General features: G+C 44.9%; 1 protein-coding gene across 2 annotated transcripts in view; it reads right to left on the bottom strand.

Annotated features, from left to right (window-relative positions):
* The window catches only part of tnrc18 (trinucleotide repeat containing 18), a 71,140-nt gene that overhangs the window by 10,455 nt on the left and 40,309 nt on the right, over positions 1-20,376 (bottom strand). For both annotated transcript variants that reach the window (XM_074696737.1, XM_074696738.1), the window contains exons 6-26: positions 18,411-18,498; positions 15,645-15,874; positions 14,364-14,510; positions 13,616-13,800; positions 12,127-12,532; positions 11,016-11,957; positions 10,636-10,781; positions 10,430-10,563; positions 9,896-10,006; positions 9,637-9,823; positions 9,250-9,565; positions 8,417-8,620; positions 5,700-5,885; positions 5,034-5,521; positions 4,685-4,822; positions 4,263-4,407; positions 4,024-4,141; positions 3,653-3,728; positions 3,366-3,474; positions 764-880; positions 457-615 (exon numbers count right to left, since the gene is read on the bottom strand). In XM_074696737.1, the coding sequence (XP_074552838.1) occupies positions 457-615; positions 764-880; positions 3,366-3,474; positions 3,653-3,728; positions 4,024-4,141; positions 4,263-4,407; positions 4,685-4,822; positions 5,034-5,521; positions 5,700-5,885; positions 8,417-8,620; positions 9,250-9,565; positions 9,637-9,823; positions 9,896-10,006; positions 10,430-10,563; positions 10,636-10,781; positions 11,016-11,957; positions 12,127-12,532; positions 13,616-13,800; positions 14,364-14,510; positions 15,645-15,874; positions 18,411-18,498 (4,632 nt within the window). The remainder of the gene's footprint in view (positions 1-456; positions 616-763; positions 881-3,365; positions 3,475-3,652; positions 3,729-4,023; positions 4,142-4,262; positions 4,408-4,684; positions 4,823-5,033; positions 5,522-5,699; positions 5,886-8,416; positions 8,621-9,249; positions 9,566-9,636; positions 9,824-9,895; positions 10,007-10,429; positions 10,564-10,635; positions 10,782-11,015; positions 11,958-12,126; positions 12,533-13,615; positions 13,801-14,363; positions 14,511-15,644; positions 15,875-18,410; positions 18,499-20,376) is intronic.

The raw sequence follows: 20,376 nt of genomic DNA on the forward strand, positions 1-20,376 counted from the left end.
CATTTACCCAGACTTAGGTTCTCGCCTCTAATTGGTCAGCCTTGTGTTATGTTTGTTTGTTTATCTTTATTTCATTCATGATGACTTAAAAAAGTATAAGAAGGCACTATACAAAAAAAATCTCAAAATGAATGAAGCAGGTAACAGGGAAATGAAGTTGTACACAGTGTTGGACAGACCGCTTATTAGTGACTTTGGGCTTGTTTTCTAATGTTTATTTGTTTATTGGGGCTTTGCTCTCTGTATGATCCCGTCTGACCTCTAAATTCCACCGCAAGCGCAGCGCAGCGCACTTGAAATGTACTGCGGAGCACTTTCGCTTAGTGCTTTCTTATCGACAGTGAATTTACACTGTTGGTAGAAGGTTCAAGGAAAGCCTCATCAGGTGTGCGAGTGTGTGTGTGTGTGTGTGTGTGTGTGTGTGTGTGGGTGTGTGAGTGTGTATGACTGGCTTACCTGGTTTGGGTTTGGGTTTGGGTTTGCGTCCAGGTTTCCCTTTGATCTTTGAGGCACCCCCCTCTGGCTTTTTCCTCACCTCTTTGCCCTCTTTGCTGCACTTTCGGACTCTCCTGCGGGAGCAGCTGGCCACAAGCAGAGCGGGAGACGGCTCGGCACCTGCACACAAAAGCAGCAGGTGTTACATGAAGAAACAACCTCACCTGAAGGCCGCCTGCAGTGTGTGTGTGTGTGTGTGTGTGTGTGTGTATGTGTGTGTGTGTGTGTGTGTGTGTGTGTGCGTGCGTGTGTGTGTGTGTGCTCTCACAGTGGATCTTGTAGTCTGGTGGCAGCAGTCTGATGTGTGACAGAGGGATGCGTCCTGTGTCTCCATCGTCAAACTCTACTGTGATGAGGTCATCGTTCTCGTCCACATCTGAACTTCCTGTTCACAAAACAGACAGACAGACAGACAGGGTCAGTTGGGTTCAGAGCAGGGCTCTGAATGAACTAAAATCTATCTAAAATAACTAAAGTCAATTGAGACCATTCAAATGAAACGATCCTAAGCTTTCGCTCATGAGGGAGAAGAACTCTAGAGATGTTAGACAGTGGCCTAAAGGGGTCTCATTTTAGTGTGTTGCACCAGTTCTTCACAGAGATGGCCCTGGGAGCACTTTAAAAAGGCAGATTATTTTCTGGGTGGTGGCTCCAAAATTATTTTTCCTGCCTTTTGTGTCCGCTATACAGCCTGTGCTTGGTTCCGTTTGCACATGTGAGTTTGTGTGTCTGTGAATATGTTGGGAAGATCTCTGCAGGACACAGGGTGTGTGTGTGTGTGTGTGTGTGTGTGTGTGTGTGTGTGTGTGTGTGTGTGTGTGTGTGTGTGCGTGCGCATATGTTTCTCATTGTTGTGGCTAGCTTGCTTTGTTGCTCATACAAGCAACAAAGCAAGCCTGTATTAGCAAATACTCTTCCGAAAACATGCCCAAAAACAAGCCCAAAGTCTCTAAAAATAAGTGGACTAGGCAACACTGCATTAATGAGAAGATGTTAAGAGAGGGACGGGAGGGGGGGGCCATTCCTCCAACTACTCGAGACTGACAAAGCACATCCCACACAGGGGAGAGACATCAACCTGGCCAGTGAGCCTATTTTAAACCCTGGGTTGGTTTTAATTTAGGGGCCTGGCTCAGAGGCAGAGATCCTTGTGGTTGTGATAACTTTGTACTGTCAGTCAGACATGCTGGTTTAATGAGAGCGCCTTCAGACCAAGCGTTTGGTCACTACCAGGTTGGCTGCTTCATATCAAGCTAACTCATTAAGCTAACACCAAATAAAGCTAACTCATTGAGGTAATTCATGGAGCTAACACCATATGAAGCTAACTCATGAAGCTAAAACCAAATGAAGCCTACTCGTGAGATATCTCATGAAGGTTACTAATAAAGCTAAAATCAAATAGAGCTAACATTATATTAAGCTAACTCATGAGATATCTTATGCAGGCTACTTATGAAGCTAACATCAAATAGAGCTTACATCATATTGAGCTAAACCATGAGATATCTCATGGAAGTTACTCATGAAGCTAACATCAAATGAGGCTAACATCAAATTAAGCTTACTCAAAAGATATCTCATGGAGGTTCCTTGTAAAGTTAACATCAAATGACGCAAACACCACATGAAGCTAACTTATTATTAGTGATGGGTAGATGAGGCGTCATGAAGCGTTTCGACACATTGCCAAACTGTATTGACACTGTGTTGATACTGTGTCACTGAATACTGACACCTGCTGGACTTTAAAAATCCTCAGCTTTAAACATACTCAACTGACACTGATATAATGACCTAGTATATACAATAATATAATTTAAGTCATTGTATTTAATATTGTATAATTTCCTTTCTTCATTTAAGTTTGAATTATCTCTGATATTTGCAGATACAGTCAATAAATAATGTGAACATGTGTCATAACGTGAAAATCTCAGTGAACGTGTTGTGAATAAGGATGCTTGTGGACTGGAAGTTTTTCATTTACAAATTTTTATGAAAAAAAATATTTTCTTCCAAAGTCTTGAAATTCAGTCATTTGAGGGCTCGAGGACCTGAACCAGTTCCCCGAACCCTTTACACTCTACAATGCTGAGGGGCTGGCAGTCCTTCCGGATGAAGTTCAAAACAGCCTCATCAAGCATCTGCTTTCTGGAGGCTTGGTGGTTAAAAAAGAAGTCAAGAATAAATTAATAATAATTACTTATCAATAAAGCAACTGTGTGTACGTTTTAGAGTGGCTGTACACCTGACTTTATCCCGGGTGTATCAGGGACTTCACTCTCATGCCTGGCCCTAATGCCTCAGCATTGAAGATGTGCTTTTATTTAAATAAGATAGATCTGTCGAACAAATGCGACATTTAACCTGCAGAAAATAACATTAATAGTAAACTAAGAGTCCCTTTGAAATTTTTTTGAATTCAGATAGATCAAGTGGAAACTCTGAGAGGAACAGGATGAAACAAGGATGTTATAACAAATACCTTATTTTCCGTCACGACATCAAAATGGTCCCACATGGCGGAAACCTTTCTTTTCTGTGCCATAATTATTGACGGATTTTATGATGATCGCGTCAGATCGGATCAGAGATTTGTTTAGCCGACACATCTCGTTGACAGATGCACTTAAAGACGGTTTGGCGCGTCAGTTTCACTTCGAAACAGTTCCAGTATCGGTCACGTGACCTTCTTAAAGCGATACGCGCACCGACACGGGTTTTGCTCTATGAGCTAGACGCATGCGCCGACGCATCTGTGTTGCCAGACCCATCACTACTTATTCTGTACTGTGTGTGTGTGTGAGTGTGTGAGTGTGTGAGTGTGTGTGTGTGTGTGTGTGTGTGAGTGTGTGTGTGTGTTGTACCATTGACTACAGTGCCCGGGTAAAGGCAGCGGTACTGCTGGCTCCAGTAGGCAGCTATGCGGGTACCCTCTGGTAGATAGCGCACAGATAGGGGCTTCACATCGATGATCTAAACTCACACACACACACACACACACACACACACACACACACACACACACACACACACACACACACACACACACACACACACACACACACACACACACACACACACATTATTCCATTGGACAGAGTGTGTCTATAACCTGTTAGCTGTCCTGATGAGGTGGTTTAAACAGACTCACAGCCTCCTGCAGCAGCTGCTCTAAGCAGTAGATGTGTGGTCGGTTTCCTCTTTCTCCCTCCACTACCACGCTGTATCTGTCACACAGACAGAGAGACAGACAGACAGAGAGACAGACAGACACACAGAAAGACACAGAGAGACACACAGACAGAAAGACAAAGAGAGAGACAGCAGTCAGTGGTTAGATTTCTTTGCAGAGCTGCAGAATGAGTGCTGAGCTATGATTCAGCCTCCACATGATAAAACTTATCGGAACTTCTCTCTCCTTGACTCTTCACTTCAACCTGCAGCACATTTCAAGCACATGCTTCAAAGTCAGGGGGTCACCAGGTGTGTGAAACAGTGGAGAACCTGCTGTGGTGAACTCACATGTCAGGGGAGTGAACGGTGTTCACGTGTCCTGCGTACAGCAGCTGGTCGTCCATTGGGATCAGAACTCTAAGTCCATCCACCAGAGAGTCTTTTTCCAAAACACACTGAACTGCAGCTGAACCCAGAAAACACACCGACATCAGACTGTCTGAAGCTATCAGAGAGACTCTGTATGTGTGTGTGTGTGTGTGTGTGTGTGTGTGTGTGTGTGTGTGTGTGTGTGTGTGTGTGTGTACCAGGTTTGGAGGATGTCTCTGACACACTGCTGCTGCTGCATGTCAGATGGGGTTCGTCCTCACTGAAGCTGCTGTCCTGATTAGGCTCAAAGTCTTCATCTGCCGCCATGCTCTCCATCAGCCGACTGACCGCTCCCCGGGACGGCTACACAGACACAAACAAACACACACATAGACACAAATACAGACACAGACACACACACACACACAGTTTACCTCATGTTGCACCTCATGTTGCATCTGTTAACAGGGGGGGGGGGATATAAGCAGTAATGCGGACAGCCAGCTGGGGGAGCTCTGCACGTTTCTGTTTGTGGATTTGTCTCATGTATGAGGTAAACAGAAAAACACCAAACACTCACACTTTTTGCCCCCTGCCCCCTAAGGATAAAAAGCTGGCATGGCTCTGACAAGTTGCTTACCTCTCTGAGCTTTGTTCTCGCTCTTGGTTGGATCTTTTGAGCCGAGCCACTGAGGCTGAGTGGAGAGGAGACGTCAGAGATCTGAGAGCAGAGAGATGAGGGGTTCACAGGAGGAGCACACTCCTTCGGCTTCTTCTTCTGCACACGCACACACACACCAAAAAGAAAGGCAAGACATGGATATGTTCAATAGATTGAGGGCTAACACACATAGACACATGTACTTACGCATACACATGCACACACACAGGCACAGGCGCAGGCACACACACACACACGCACACACACACACACACTGCAGGCTTTGGGTCTCAGCTGGTTTGAGAGATTTGATGAATCAGAGATGTACCTTTGCTGTGTCCTTGTTCTCTCTGCTGGGCGTCGCAGGTTTGGGCCTGGGGGCAAGTTTCTGGGTGAGAGGCCTGGCTGAACTGGAGGAAGTAGAAGCAGAGGAGCTCTGGCTGGTGGAGGTGGAGACGGACGTTGAGACTGGCGTGGAAGTCTGGCTGGCTGAGGTCGTAGCATCGTGGAGGAATATCCTCTCGCTGCGGCGTCGGTTCCAGCCTTCCTCCTCGCTAAGCCCCCAGAGGCTGCAACTTGAGTTCAGGTCAAAGCTGAACCGCCTTGGAGATCGGGGCTGAGAACGGGGCTTGGGTAAAGGCTTGCGTTTGATTGACAGGGAATCGTCCCTCTTGGTAGGGCTTGGGTGGTTGAGGTGGCGAGTTACAGGGGGCAGCAGGGGGAGCTCTGGAGCCGAACGCTTACCGTGAAGAAGAGATGGAAACTTCCTGAGCCGCAGGTCAGATGCAGAGTCAGACCAGTCACACTCTGAGGAGACTGTGGAGGAGAGGACATGGTCACTGACCTGAACACTCAAACATGCACACTCACACATTTGTGAATGATAACAGTCTGATGTCTGTCTTAAGGGGGGCACTGTTTGGGCTCACTCCTCTGTACAAACAGGTGATCCAACAATCAACCACAGAGCTCATTAAACTGTTGTGCTTGTTACCCAGAGTGCTTTGTAGGCTTTGTAGGCTGCAGTTTTTGCTGTCATGGAGGAGGCTGAGTGGCGTGGAGCTAACAGGGAGGGCGCTCGCCGCAAAGCGAGCCAGCAGACCCAGCCCGCTTTCCTCACAGCAGCTATCATCATCTGAATCAGTCGCATCTTCTTTGTCCTCGTCTTCCTCTGAGGTTTCTGAGTAAGAGGAGAGAACGCCACTCAGACAAAGAATGTAGTAGCATGTTGCAGGGTCAAAGGTCAAAGACACCAAACTGAACCTAAGAGGTTGTTAGCTTCAGAGAAACATCAGGACATGGCTTTAACTGAAGCCACCCACACACACACACACACACACACACACACACACACACACACACACACACACACACACACACACACACACACACACACACACACACACACACACACACACACACACACACACACACACACACACACACACACACACACACACCGAAGATGCACAGAGTTGTTAGCATACTGTTGGTAACACATGTTGCTTGCGGTTAGTTGTTTAGTTTATGGCAGCAGGTTAGCGTGTTAGCATCAGAGTGGATACACAGCACAGGTTTGATGTAGATCACACACACATCTGAAGGTCTGCGTGTGTGTCTGTGTGTGAGCATACTGTGAGTCCTCTCCGTGTTAGCGACAGTTAGCAGCACTGAGGGGACAGCCCTGTGAGGCCCCTTTGTTTGTTTGACAGAGGTGTGATGAGCCATGGTTTGATTCCCTCTCACCTGGAGCAGGTAAACTATGGCCCTCTTTGAGTTGTACGCTCTAAAAGCTGAACCTTATAGTCAAACTCTGGTTTCACGTCAGCCCAAGTTAGCGGTCAATAGAGAATAGAGGGAGGGGCACGTCCTACTTACAGAGCAGGTGACAGGGGTGTGGCCTCAGGTAGGGCGAGCAGACAGGTGGGGCAGCATGGTGGCCTAGCTGTAGCTTAGCTTAGCCTTAGCTTAGCCAAGTCTAAGCAAAGCTTTAGCCACGCAGTGAAGAGACTAGCCGTAGCAAGGTAGTGCTAGCCAAGCTTCTGTAATGTTGCAGCAGCAGCACAAGCACATGGAACAGGCTGAGAGAGACACTCAAAGCATCATGGGTAGGAGACAGAGGGAGGGGGCACAGATGAGAATATAGAGCAGGTATCTGAGAGCGCATGAGAAAGATAGAAGGTTATTCTAAAGGTTTAGTTGACACAAGGAGCTCTATCCTCCAAATATCCAGAACATTCTCATTCTGACATTTCTTTCACTAACAGCTTCAGAAACCTGAACCATCTCTAGAAACCTAGACCAGCCCTAGACACCTAAAAAACTCTAGAGTCCCTTTACAAGCTCCAGGAACCTAAACCAGACCCCCCCACCCAAACAAGCTCCAAAAAGCTGAACCAGTACCAAAAAAAGAAGAAAAAAACAGCTCCCAAAATCTTAACCAGTTCTATAATACTTAACCATTTCTAAAAAATTGAACCAGCTCCAAAAAAAAAAAACGACCCAAACCAGCCCCAAAGAACCTTAACCAGCTCCAAAAAAACTGTGCCAGCTCAAAAAAGAAAAAAAAACCTTAACCAGCTCCAAAACCCAAGAAACAGCTCTGAAAAAAACCCAAATCAGTTTAAGAAACTGAACGAGCCCCGAAAAGCCCTAAACTAGCTCCAAAAAACCCTAAACCAGCAACAAAAAACCAAAACAAGCTCCAAAAAACTGAATCTGCTCCCCAAAAACCTAAACCTGTGTTCAGAAAACTGAAATAGCTTCAAAAAAACTGAACCAGTTACAAATAACCTACATCAGCTCCCAAAAATGTGAACCATGTCCAGAAAACCTGAACCAGCCCCAAAAGACTGAAACCACATCAAAAAACCTAAATCAGCTCAAAAAACTGTGCCAGCTCAAAAAATAAATAATAAATAAATAAATAAAAACTAAACCAGCTTCAAGACCCCTGAAACCAGCTCCAAAACCCCAGAAACAGCTCTGAAAAAAACAAACCAGTTTAAAAAACTGAACAAGCTCCAAAAAACTGAATTTGCTCCCAAAACACCTAAACCTGTGTTCAGAAAACTGAACTAGTTTCAAAAAAGTGAATCAACTCCAAATAACCTACATCAGCTCCCAAAAATGTGAATTATGTCCAGAAAACCTGAACCAGCCCCAAAAAACTGAAACCATATAAAAAAACCTAAATCAGCTGCAAAAAAACTGAACCAGGTCCAATGATTCAGATTCTTATTTTTAGGTAACAATGGTTACCTAAAAGTTACCAAATCAGCTCTCTCTGCTCCAGATTCAACCCTGCAGCAGTCTGTTTCTGTGGAGGAACATTCAAGGAACAGAGCGGTGTGTGAGGTGTGGACAGATGGGCAGACAGATGAAGCAGACACAAAGACTACAGCTGTACAAACACATCATCACCTTTAATCAATCTGAGGTACCAAAACATCATACAGCTTATCAAAATCTGACAATTCACACAAAAGATCCAAAAACTTCAAGTTTCAAATCCAGGCAATAAAAGAGTGTGAGAGAGAATAGAAGAGAGAGAAACAGAGAGAGATAGAGAGAAGAGGGAAAGAAGCAGAGAGAGGTAGCATAGTGGAGCAACAGAGCTAAGACCAAACACACTCCTATCTGAGTGAACAGCAGGGGGTGTGGTAACATATCAGGGCAGAGGGTCAAAGGTCAGGTGTCAGAGTCAGTAACCTTGGTCGAAGGAGTCATCAGAGGAACTAAGCCCCGCCTCCTCCAGCAGCATAGATAAGTGCTTGTGTTTCTTCTTCTGTGGTTTGTGACCAAGCAGAGGTAAGGACGCTGACCGCCTCTTCCTGTGCAGGTTGTCATAGGAACTGGTCCCCCTGAAAGAGAGCCAGCCCCCTTGAGCCGAGCTGAGCTCCTCTGAGTCCGTGTCTGTGCAGAGACAGTTCAGTTAGCTGGAAACACAGACACAGTTGACACTGTGCAGAGGTACAGATGAACCCTGACCTTCAGCAGAACTCATCCTAACCTCCAGCTGACCTAATCCTGACCTCATCCCAAGCTCCAGCTAACCTCATCCCAAGCTCCAGCTAACTTCGTTCTGATTTCAGCTCCCCTCATTCAGACTCCCAGAGATTCTCATCGTGACCTCGAGCCAACCTAATCCTGACCTTAAGCAAACCTCATCCTGACCTCCAAATAACCTTGTCCTGACATCCAATTGACCTAACCCTGACCTACTAATGACCTCATCCTGACCTCATCCCAATCTGTAGCTAGCATTATCCCAACCTGCAGCTGACATCATCCGGCCCTCCAGCCGACCTCATCCTGACTTCAGCTGACCTCATTCTGACCTCCAGCTGACCTCATCCTGAATTCAGCTGACCTCATTCTGACCCCTGACAATACTTATTTTTAACTCCAGCTGACCTCATTCTGAACTCCTGCTGACCTCATCTCGACTTCAGCTGACCTCATTCTGAACTCCAGCTGACCTCATCCTGTCTCCAGCTGACCACTGTGTATGGCTGAATGAGTGTGTGTATTAGTGTACTCACTGTTGGAGCAGCTGCTTAGCTCTGATCTCATTGGACAAACTAGAGCTGACTTCTTTTGACCTTTGACCTTTTGAAAGCCCTCAGAAGCAGATGCCTTGGTGGCCCTCTTGTTTTTAGCTGCCTTGGTGGATGACTGGGCACTTCCTTCCTGCGTCCGACTCTCTGCAGTCTTGCCCTTTGACCTTTGTAACTTGGATTGGGAGGAGAGTTTGCGTGCAGCGCCTAGCGAGCCAAGCTGAGATAGTGAGAGTGCTCTGTCCAGGTCTGTGGCCAGCTGTTCCTGCTCACACAGGTGACCCCGCTTCACCTTCATCATCTGAGGACATCATCACTGATCAGAGACACCTGAACACTGCAGTTGAAATCAAACAGTTTTTAGAGACTCACCTCCAAGGGATGGCTGCTGGACGGCTCCTGTTTGCTCCAGCTCTTCATCTTCTTCTTCTTTTTCTTCTTCACCTTCAGTCCTGCACTCCCTGTTTCTGTGTCCTCTTCCTCTCTGGACAGCCGGAACCGTTTCCTCTGTGCATCTCCACCCTCAGAGTCCTCAGAGAACTGCACCATCCTGTTGACCCTGAGACACCAGAATGGTTCAGATCACTCGAACACAAACCTGATAGATCCCAGAGCTGGAGCTCCCACTCACTGAGGCCGTCCGTCCAGTTTTACAGGTGTGCTCAGGTGCTTCCGCTTCCTGGGTCGACCTCTCCCCCGCCTAGTCAAACTCCTCCTCTCGTCCTCCTGCTGCTGTTGCTCCCTAAGAGCAGAGGACACAATAGCACTGACATGTTACACATTGCAGACAAAATGCTGGCACTTAACTGACACATTGCTGGCATGTAACTGACACTTTACTTAAACGTACTAACATGTAGCTGAAACATTGCTGACACTTTCTGAACCATTACTAACATGTTACTGACACATTGCTGACACAAACCGAACTGTTACTGACACATTACTGGCAGGTAACAGACACTTTACTTACATGTACTGACATGTAGCTGACACATTGATAACACATACTGAACTGTTACTGACATGCAACTGACATGTTACTGACACTTTACTGACATATTGCCAACACTTTACTGACATGTTACTGACACAATGTCAGTTGATTACCATGTTGATTAATTTTGTGCTGTAACAGCAGCAGCCACGACATCATCACACTCACCTCTTGTCGGTGCGTCTCTGTAGCTTGCTCAGGTCTCTCTGCTTCTCCTTGTAGGTCTTCTGCAGCTCGGCTAGGCGGACCCGGTACTCCAACTCCACGGCATCCATCAGGTCCAGAGACATTTTACAGTAGAGCTGCAGAGCACAGAGCAGAGTCACAACACGCCACAAACAGCTGTCTCACCTCTCTGATGGTTCTTGTCTTACCGGCTCCTCCTTCCTCTGTCTCCAGCTGTACTTCTTGTTGGGATCCAGAGTTCTGGACAGATCGATATGGGACTGTTTCTCGATGGCCTCCAACAGAATCTGTCTGCCTGCCTCCAGCAGACAGTCCAGACCCTGAAGATCCAGATCTGAAGAACGCACATTTAAACTTAATAAGACTGATTCAAAGAGTGGTTGTTTTCCTCCAATACACACACACGCACAACACACACACACACACACACACACACACACACACACACACACACACACACACACACACACACACACACACACACACACACACACACACACACACAACCGATGAAAAGATGCTGTAATGTCATACAAGGTGAGTCAATTACCCCCCTCCCCCTCCTCACCCCTCTCCTGGCAGATCTGCTCCATTTCTCTCTGGGCCATCTGGCTGAGCAGTGCCATCCCCTCCAGCGCCACCATCTCTAGATGTTCAGTCTCTCTGCGGTCTCTACCCAGAAAAGGGTCATCTGTCGGGGCTGGTGGCAAGCCCATGTGGGTCTTGGCCATCTCACTGGCTGTCAGCAGAGCCAGCATCCCAGCCATGGGATCTTCAGGGCCGAGGAGCAGCAGCAGCGGGGGGGTGGTGGCATGAGGAGGATAGACATAAGTTACTGTTGCTCTCTGGGCAGGAGTGTGTGAGAGGACAGAAGTTCCTGGTTCTTCTTGTTCACATACAGCACTGGATGTTTGTTCCTGATTTGGTGCAGAGTCCTCACTGTGGGGCTTAGCGGCAGTGCAGAGATGTCTTTGTAGATGGTTGCTGATTCCAGGTTTTGGTTCCTGAATGAGCACAGGAGGCAGAGGAAAAGAAGCCTGACAGGAGAATGATGAAACCTCTGTTTTGAAATGGCCCCTGCACCCCTCCTCCGTGATCTCCGGTCTGTCCAAAGGCTGAGGGCGAGGAGGAAGTGGAGGAGAGCTGGGGACCAGCACAGGGGGTGGCTGGGGAAGGGGCTTCGGAGCGTATTTTTCCCAATCTCTGTCTGGGCCCCGATGTGCTGGACTGCAGCTGTGAAGGGCGGGACCCAGAGGATCCTCCCTGGCATTGAACCCATGATGGTTGGCCTCCTGCTTTAAGAGGGATCCGGTCTTTGAGTGGTCCAGTTTTTCTGGCCTGAGGTCTGTATCCATCAGGTGAAGGTGAGCAGCAGAAGGAGAAGCTACAGGGACAGGAGAGCGGGAGTGACATGGGGGGACGATTCTTGTGCACAGGCTGCCAGATCCTGGGACGTGGGGGGGAAAGGGGGGGAAAGGAACAGACTGATGAGGAAAACCTGAAGGAAGATCTGAGACAGGCGCAGAGACAGAAACAGAGACAAAGAGTCAGAGTCCAGCCTTGCTCAGTCTCCAGCTCAGAGAGCCCAGTTGAGAGAATCTGATGATAGTCCTGCAGCCGACAGAAAGGTTTTAGCCAATCAGAGCTCAGGATGCACAGCTATGATGGTCTACACTCACCTGGGTAGGAGCCAGAGGCCAGTTTCTGTCCTTCTCTCTGCTCTCTCCGTGGATCCTCTCCCTCCTCAGAAACTTCCTGTTTAGGCCTTGGGGGTTGGGACGGTGGTGGAGAGGCACAGTGGGGGGGAGGCTGGTGAGGGGGTGGCGTGGTCTGTTGGTGAAATAACACTCTCTGCCTGCCCTCCTCAGACCTCAGTGTGGCAACCGGTGACTGGAGCAAAAGCAGTGGTGTAATGGAAGAGGAGGAGGAGGTGGAGGAGCAAGAGGGTGGAGCTGGTTTGCGCGGGTGCAGGACAGGGGACGGGGAATGAGAGGACAAAGAAGAAGGGCGGGGCTTGGGTTCGGCATTCTGCTTGTCAGCTTTGTCTTCTACGTCACTCCGATGCTCGTTGGCCTTCAGACGCTCCTGAAACACAGAGGGAGAGGATTTCGTGAATACACCATGAGAACGCCATGAGAAAACTCAAGGATGTCATAAGAAGACTGTAAGGATGGCATGAGAAAACTGAAAGGACAACATGAGAACACTGTGAGGACACCATGAAGACACATTGAGGACGCCATGAGAAAACTATGAGAAAGCAATAAAGCCCTGTGTTCATTTCAGTTCAGTTCGGCATGGTTTGGTATGGGTAAGCCTGATCCCGCTTGCGTTTCCACAGCAAACCGTGCTCCCTCGCAGTGCCTAGGCATAACGTAAGCTGGCTGCCGAAAGCCGCATCTGTTGAATAATAGCTTGACGCCATAGCAGCGCAACACAGCGTACCCGCAAAGAAATGCAACTAAGAAGAAAAATGTGACACAGACAACAAGGAACCAGTATTTTGTCTTCTTTGTGACTGGCATGTGGCGCTTTGATACAAGGTGCGATCAAGCTTTGTTTCAGAGAAGTCTGTGTGCAGCCAAGAGAAATGTAGCCGCTGTCGCACGGTAAGTGACAATTCTTTCGACCAATCAGTGGTCTGCAGTGTTGTAGCTCCACCTTCCGAGATCAGATCATTTTAGTCTGGCACCCCTACGGAAGGGTCCCAAAAAGTGGGACAGCTTGTCTCGGTTATTTGGGGATCTGTCCCGGGATTAGTCAGCTGAAACGCTGTAAAATGCTTGCCGTGACAAGACTAACCGGACTCCATGAGGAAACGGAGGACTTAATGAGGAAACTGTAAGGACATCACGAGTAACCAGAGAACTCCATGAGTAAACAGAGGACTCCATAGGGAAACAGAGGACCCCATGAGTAAACAGAGGACGCATTGAGTAAACAGAGCACCTAATCAGGAAACAGAGGACTACATGAGGAAACAGAGGACTCTATAAGTAATGAGAGGACATAATGAGGAAACTGTGAGGACTCCATGAGGATACAGAGGACTCCATTAAGAAACACAGGACCCCATGAGGAAGGGGGGAGGACCCTGTGAGAAAAAACAGAGGACCCCTTGAGGACTCTGTAAGTGTTGGTATCCCTGAGAGCAGATGGTGAACTTACCACCAGCTGCGCGTTTCTCTGCAGCTCCAAGACCTGTGCAGTGTGCTGCTGGATCATTAACAGCTCCTGCTGACGGAGGATCTGCTGCTGGGAGAGGAGCTGCAGCTGGGCAGCGTGCTGTAGAGAGCTCCTGGAACCGTACATCCTTGACCACACCGAGGCTCCATGGTCCAACATGTCGCCCCCTACAGGGAAACAGATGGAACACAGATCATCACACATGTAAACCAGTCAATACATCAAAAGACTTCTATACATATCTATACTAGACATGCACCGATCGATCGATTTCCTTAATTTTGGGAGAATGGTGATTGGTGATCAGAGATCGGCCTATCCTTACATATGAAAATGATCTTATATACCTCCAGGAAGGTCTGACAGCCAGCCATTGTTGCTTTTTGCTCTGAGACCTAAAACTCAAGATACTTTATTGGTTGTTTAAGTTAAAAAAAAGATTTTATGGTCTCACAGGTATTGTTCAATGATTTTTAATAAAATCAAGTTGGAACATTGAATGCTGTCAGTTATAAAAAAGAAAAAAGAAAAATCGGTATCAGCCCAAATCGGTATCAGCCGGGCAGGCTTTTTAAAGATCTGTGATCGGTGATTGGCCAGAAAATTGTGATCGGTGCTCCCCTTATTTATACACATCATTATGCATTTATACACATCAACACATCTATGCCAATACACACTCACTTACAAATTGATACACTATCTCTATTTCTCTCTCTCCCTCTCTTACCGTAATGTGGGAGGGGCTCGGCTGGGATGACTATCAGCTGACCAGACTGAGGGTCCCGAGCAAATTGGTATGGAGGGGCCACAGATCCAGGCAGGGAGGGGGGGTAACTTGCAGGAAGGGTCTGATGGAGGGAAGAAGGACCGATGCCTGAGACAGAGATAGAGGGAGATTGAGAAAGAGAGACAGAGAAGGTTAGAGATTGATTTATAATTCATTATAAGTATAATATTATAATTATATCTTAAAGTTAATGTTTTTTACATACACAATTTGACTTAAAATTTGAGAACCAGATATGGAGAAGGAGAATTTTTTTATAATAATTATAGTTTATCATTTACATTATTGACTATTAGCCTTAGAATTTGAAAAACAGAGTGAATCAGTTGAAGCTTCTCGGCAGCGTGTTGGAGCCCACGGTGGGGTTACATCGGTGCATTATCACCCTGAGTTTGGATTCTTTCTTCCACAGTCTGGATGGACTGGTCTAGTGTGTGATGCTGTCTGTGTGTGACCCCCAGAGGCTGCTGGGCCAGACAGACATTTTTAAAATACAAAAGCCCTGTTTCCACCAAGCAGTTCAGTTCTGTTTGTCTTGGTGTCGTACACATTTTGTTGTGTCCCCACTGACTAACCTGGTACAGATCCCCAAATTGATCTGTACATTCCCACTTTTTGGGACCCTTTTTGGAGTGCCAGACATACAGATCTGACCCCAGGGAGTGGAGCAAAAAAACCCAGCAGTTGATTGGTGAAAAAAATGATCACTTCCTGTGTGACAGCGGCTGCTTTATTTCTCCTAGTGGCACACAGCTTTCTCTGAAACAAAGCTTGATTCTTCATCGTAACAAAGAGCCACATGCCAATCAAAAAGAAAACAAATTGCTGGATGTATTCCATCATTGCTCTTTGTTTACTGTATTGTCTTTTTCTTCTTTGTTGGATTTATTAGCAGGGTTACCTGTGCTGCTCTGCTAAAGTGTCAGGCTAATACGTAGCTGATGCAGCTATCCACAAACAGCTTACACGCTGCCTACTATGAGAGGGCCTGGTTGGCTGTGGAAACACAGGCAAGACAGGCTTTACCGATCCGACCCGTATCAAACTGCGCTGATCCAAACTGGACCACTTGGTGGAAATGGGGCCAATGATTTAGACAGTCTTTCTGCCTTGTTCTTTTTTAACATTCAGGTTTCTGTCCTTTAGAGTCGGTCCTCTGTTGACTGGCTGATTATAGATACACACTTCCTCCTGATATTATCTAAGATCACCTGCACTCACCATATGAGGAGCCAGGGAGCCACACAGGTGGGGCTCCAGGTCGGCTCATCCAGGGGTGAGGGGTCAGAGCTGAGGGGTCAGGAGGCCAGCGCCCAGTATCAGCCAACGCTGCTCCACCAGTCACCATGAGGTTTGGGGTCATGAGGCTGGGGGTCATGAGGCTGGGTGTCAAGGAGGAAGACAGCGGGGCTGAGTGCATCCGAGTAAACTCTGCCAGATCCTTAGACTCACTGAAAAAACACAGGATAGTTTAGCTCATGAGGGGTCAACACTAGACTGACACAGACCAAGGTTTCACTAGGACTACATATTAATACATAGAACAAGGTTTACTTTGGTAGTAAAGATTAGTAAGGTTTGATCTAAGAGATAAGATTGGTTAAGTTTAATCTAAAAATTAAGATTACTAGGGTTTAATATAACAGGAATATTAGCAAAGTTGAATCTAATAATTAAGATTACTAATGTTTAATCTTACAGTTAAAATTAGTAGATGTTAACCTAAAAGTTCAGAAAAGTAGGGTTTAATCTAACAGTTAAGACAGATAAGGTTTAATCTGAGGCTATAGATAAGTAAATTTTAATCAAAAAGTTAAGATTATCATAGTTTGATCTGAGAGCAAAGATTAGAAAGGTTTAACCTGAGGGTACAGATAAGTATGGTTTAATCTAAAAGTAAAGATTAGGAAGGTTTAATCTTAATGTAAAGATTAGTGAGGTTTAAACTCAATGTAAAGACTAACATAGTTTGATCTGAGACTAAAGCAAGGTTTAATCTGAGAGTAATGATAAGTAAGGTTTAATCTTAAAGTAAAGATTATCACAGTTTGATTCAAGAGTAAAGATCAGTATGGCTTAATTTGAAAGTAACAATATAAAGGTTTAATGTAAAGGATAAGATTGTCATAGTTTGATCTGAGACTAAAGATAAATGAAGTTTAATCTGAGACTAAAGATAAGTAAAACTTAATCTAGAAGTTAAGATAAGTAAGGTTTAATCTAAAAGTAAAGATTTGTGAGGTTTAATCTAAGAGGAAAGATAAGTGGAGATTGATCTTAAGGTTAAGATAAGTAAAGTTTGAATCAAAGTTTAGGTAATCATAGTTAGATCCGAGAGTAAAGATGAGCAAGTATTACCCTTTAACACTGGATGTGTCGTCACCGACACATTGCACTGTAAAGGACCGTTATTCTTAAACAGTTTGCACAATCAGACAAAAGTTTGTGAAAGCTGAGACTGTTCTTTTCAGTCAATATGTGGTTTTCGTGGTAATTTCACTCAGGCATTAAAGGAAGATTGCGAATACACACAAGAATGCGAAGCAGACTTGTGTCCAGAGCCTATAGAGAGGACAGAGCTCTCCAAAAGTCTCCAAAAAATGCCAAAAAAGATTATCCTCCCGGTTTATAAAACCTCAATTGAGGTTTCTGCATTCTGAGACTAAAGAAGCAACTTTATGGGAAAAAGGTAACGTTACACTGGATGAACTTTGGGATGAATGTAGCTCTCTGTCTAGTTTTTACTTCATATGTTTAATTTCTCGTGTTGATGGAGGCTTGTATTGTGTGGTGACATTTTTAGAGCACTGTACCTCATTTGTAAAATATCTGCAAAATTCATGGTTGACGATGTGTAATAAAGTTTTTAGAACAGAGTAATGTGCTGCGTTTGTACTGTATATGTGTAAGTGTGTGCGCAGTGTGTAAAATAGCAGATGTATTCATTGTGCAACGTTAGAACAGTATACCAAGACTTCTTTTTACTATTTGGGCATAATTTGATGTTTGAACTATGTGATATCCTTTGTAAATCATTACACCAAGCCTTATTTGCACTATACAATGAGCGTAACCAGCTGAATCCCTTGTCCCATACTTTGACTTTCAGTTTTGTCCTGAGACGAGAAGCAGTGATCCTCAGGTGACGTGTGTGTGAGGAGAGAGAAAGCAGAGGGGACGCTGGAGATTCTGTTGATGCTTTTAGCAATGTTTTTTTATTCACAAAATAAGAGACAATGCTTGGAAATGTTAATGTGCATATGCTTATTAATGTTCAAACTCTAAATTCATCATGTAAAATCTGTTCCTAATGTTTGATTGCTGTACCTTTTCCTTCACTAAACCTCTAAAATTCAATTCTGTTTTTGTTTTTTCCTTTATTTTAAACTTTTTTAATCTCATATAAAATGCATTAAATTAGAAATAACTCTAGATATTGAAAGTATTCCGGAGAAGTGGGCCAAAGCTTTCACTTTCAGGACATTTTTTGTCCATTTTATTGTCAAAATAAGCAAAAAGGTGCAGACAGGCATTTTGAGGCTCAGGTATTTAAGGGTTAAAATGAGGTAAAGATAAGTAAGAACTAATCTTAGAGTATAGATTATTAAGGTTAAATTAGAGAGTATAGATTACTGTGGGTTAATCTAAGAGTATAGAACTGTGTTGGTCAATTTGAGAGTAAAGATTAGGAAGGTTCAATCTTAAAATATGGATAATATTTTTGAATTTATAGATTAGTGGGGGTTAATCTGAGAGTATATATTAGTATGGGTTAATTTGAGATTTAAGAGTGATAAAGGTTAATCTGATTGTATAGATGAGTAAAGTTTTTTGAGAGTATAGATAAGTATGAGTTAATCTGAGAGTATATATTTGAATGGGTTCATTCTCTTGGTTAATCTGACAGTATAGATGAGTAAAAGTTCAATTTGCATGTATAGGTCAGCAGAAAGATGTTAAATCCTCAGATAAAACTGCTCAGTGTACCTGAGCACTTTCTCCTGCTCATGCTCTATCCGGCCAGCCAGCAAACGGTCATTGTGACGTCGAGCTCGATTGTCCACTCCCTCCTCATCTGCTCGTACATGCGGGGGGGAAGGGGGGGTGGGGGGGGTGGTTATAGATCAGACAGGAAGTGATTTGTAGCTGACAGAAAGTGATGAAGGGACAGCACAAATTCAGGAGAGATAGAGAAAGAAAGGCTAAAGACATTAACAATACATATATACTGTATATATTACTAACTTTTATTCCTGACAACTATGATGTTTATCCTGTTGTTTGATGCGTAAACTATTATTCCATATCATCTTGTTATTGTTATGTGTGTTGTCCTCTATGCCTCCACACACACACACACGTACACGCGCATACGCACACGCACACACACACACACACACACACACACACACACACACACACACACACACACACACACACACACACACACACACACACACACACACACACACATTCTGATCCTGTAACCCTCTGCACTGCACTGATCTCAGCAGAATGAACATGAGACGCTCTCCTCCATACTCCACATTCTCTGGAGGTACCATGAGCAGCTGTGTGTGTGTGTGTGTGTGTGTGTGTGTGTGTGTGCGTGTGTGTGCGTGTGTGTGCGTGCGTGCGTGTGTGTGTGTATGTGTGTCTATGGCCTGTTAGGGGAAGACTGACTTCAACAAACCCTGACATGCTTTGCAGTAAAAATTTAAGAACTGTTACCAAGGTTACAGAGAGTCTGTAGAGCTGAGGGATACATCAAATATTAGAGGTCGACCGATATGGGTTTTTTGGGGGCCGATGCCGATGCTTTCCAAATTTGGGCAGCTGATGCCGATATGCATAGCCGATTTTTCCAGTTTGATATTCAGGCCGGTAGTTAAATAAATATGTATTTATCACATTTTTGTGAAACGCAGCAATTTCTGAGCAACTAAAAGAAATCTATTACAACAAGTCGTGTCCAGTTCTCTGAACATTTATTCAGCTTTCAAAACAATGACATATTTTGTCTGAGTAAACACACAATGTAACAAGCAGTAGTAAACATTCACACTCTTCTTAAAATGTCAAAAAAGAAATGTAAACTTATTAATATAATTTGAACAAAAGTATGTAATGTATCCAAGTGGTTCCACAAGTTTGAGGTGCTCATCTTTTTTGTGCCTGATCAAAAATTGCATCATTTTATACAACGGATCAAAAATCGGCTTTTTAAAAGAAAATACGGCCGATGGCCGATAGAGACAAATGTCCAAATATCGGCCCGATATATTGGCCGGCCGATATATTGGTCTACCTCTATCAAATATACTTGATATTTTGCAGGTTGTTGCACATGCGATGTATAAAATGACTATATTACAATCATCAAGTTCAAACAGTCACAAAAATGTTTTCAGATGTCAGAATGTAATTCTCTTCAGTGATTCACCCATTTTAATCTGCTGCTCTGCTGGTGCTCCTCACACAGCTAGCACGCCCCCCCCCCCAAAAATCTGCTGTTCAGTCATGGCACTCAGCTGTGCACTGCTCGATACGTGATCGCAGAAGAGTTTGTTGTTTTACAGCTGGATATCAAAATACTGCACTTATCAGAAAACAAACAAGGTTCTGTGGCACCATCACAAGTTTTGTGTAATAGCATTCCAAAACCAGAACTCTGAGCTGCAAAGTTAGCAGAGGGAGGAGGTGAATCCAATACAAAAAAACCAGACCCCAGGTTTACAGACAGAAGTCACTTAAGTCCTTTCAAAATGACCAACAATATCTAGGTAGCTGCCTGTTGCAGCAGCTCTCTCGTCTTTGTAAGTTTCTTGTAATTTTTTTCGTCTCTTTTTCATAATCTTTGTATTTGGAGTGGATCATCACTTTGTATGGTTCATTGTCGGTCACGGACATCAAACTTTTTGTGGCTTTGGCGATATTTTTTACTACTTTTCTC

The sequence above is a fragment of the Halichoeres trimaculatus genome, unplaced genomic scaffold (assembly GCF_033239565.1).
Source record: "Halichoeres trimaculatus isolate MK-OKI-2021-1 unplaced genomic scaffold, fHalTri1.1 fHalTri1_scaffold_20, whole genome shotgun sequence".
Taxonomy (NCBI): domain Eukaryota; kingdom Metazoa; phylum Chordata; class Actinopteri; order Labriformes; family Labridae; genus Halichoeres; species Halichoeres trimaculatus.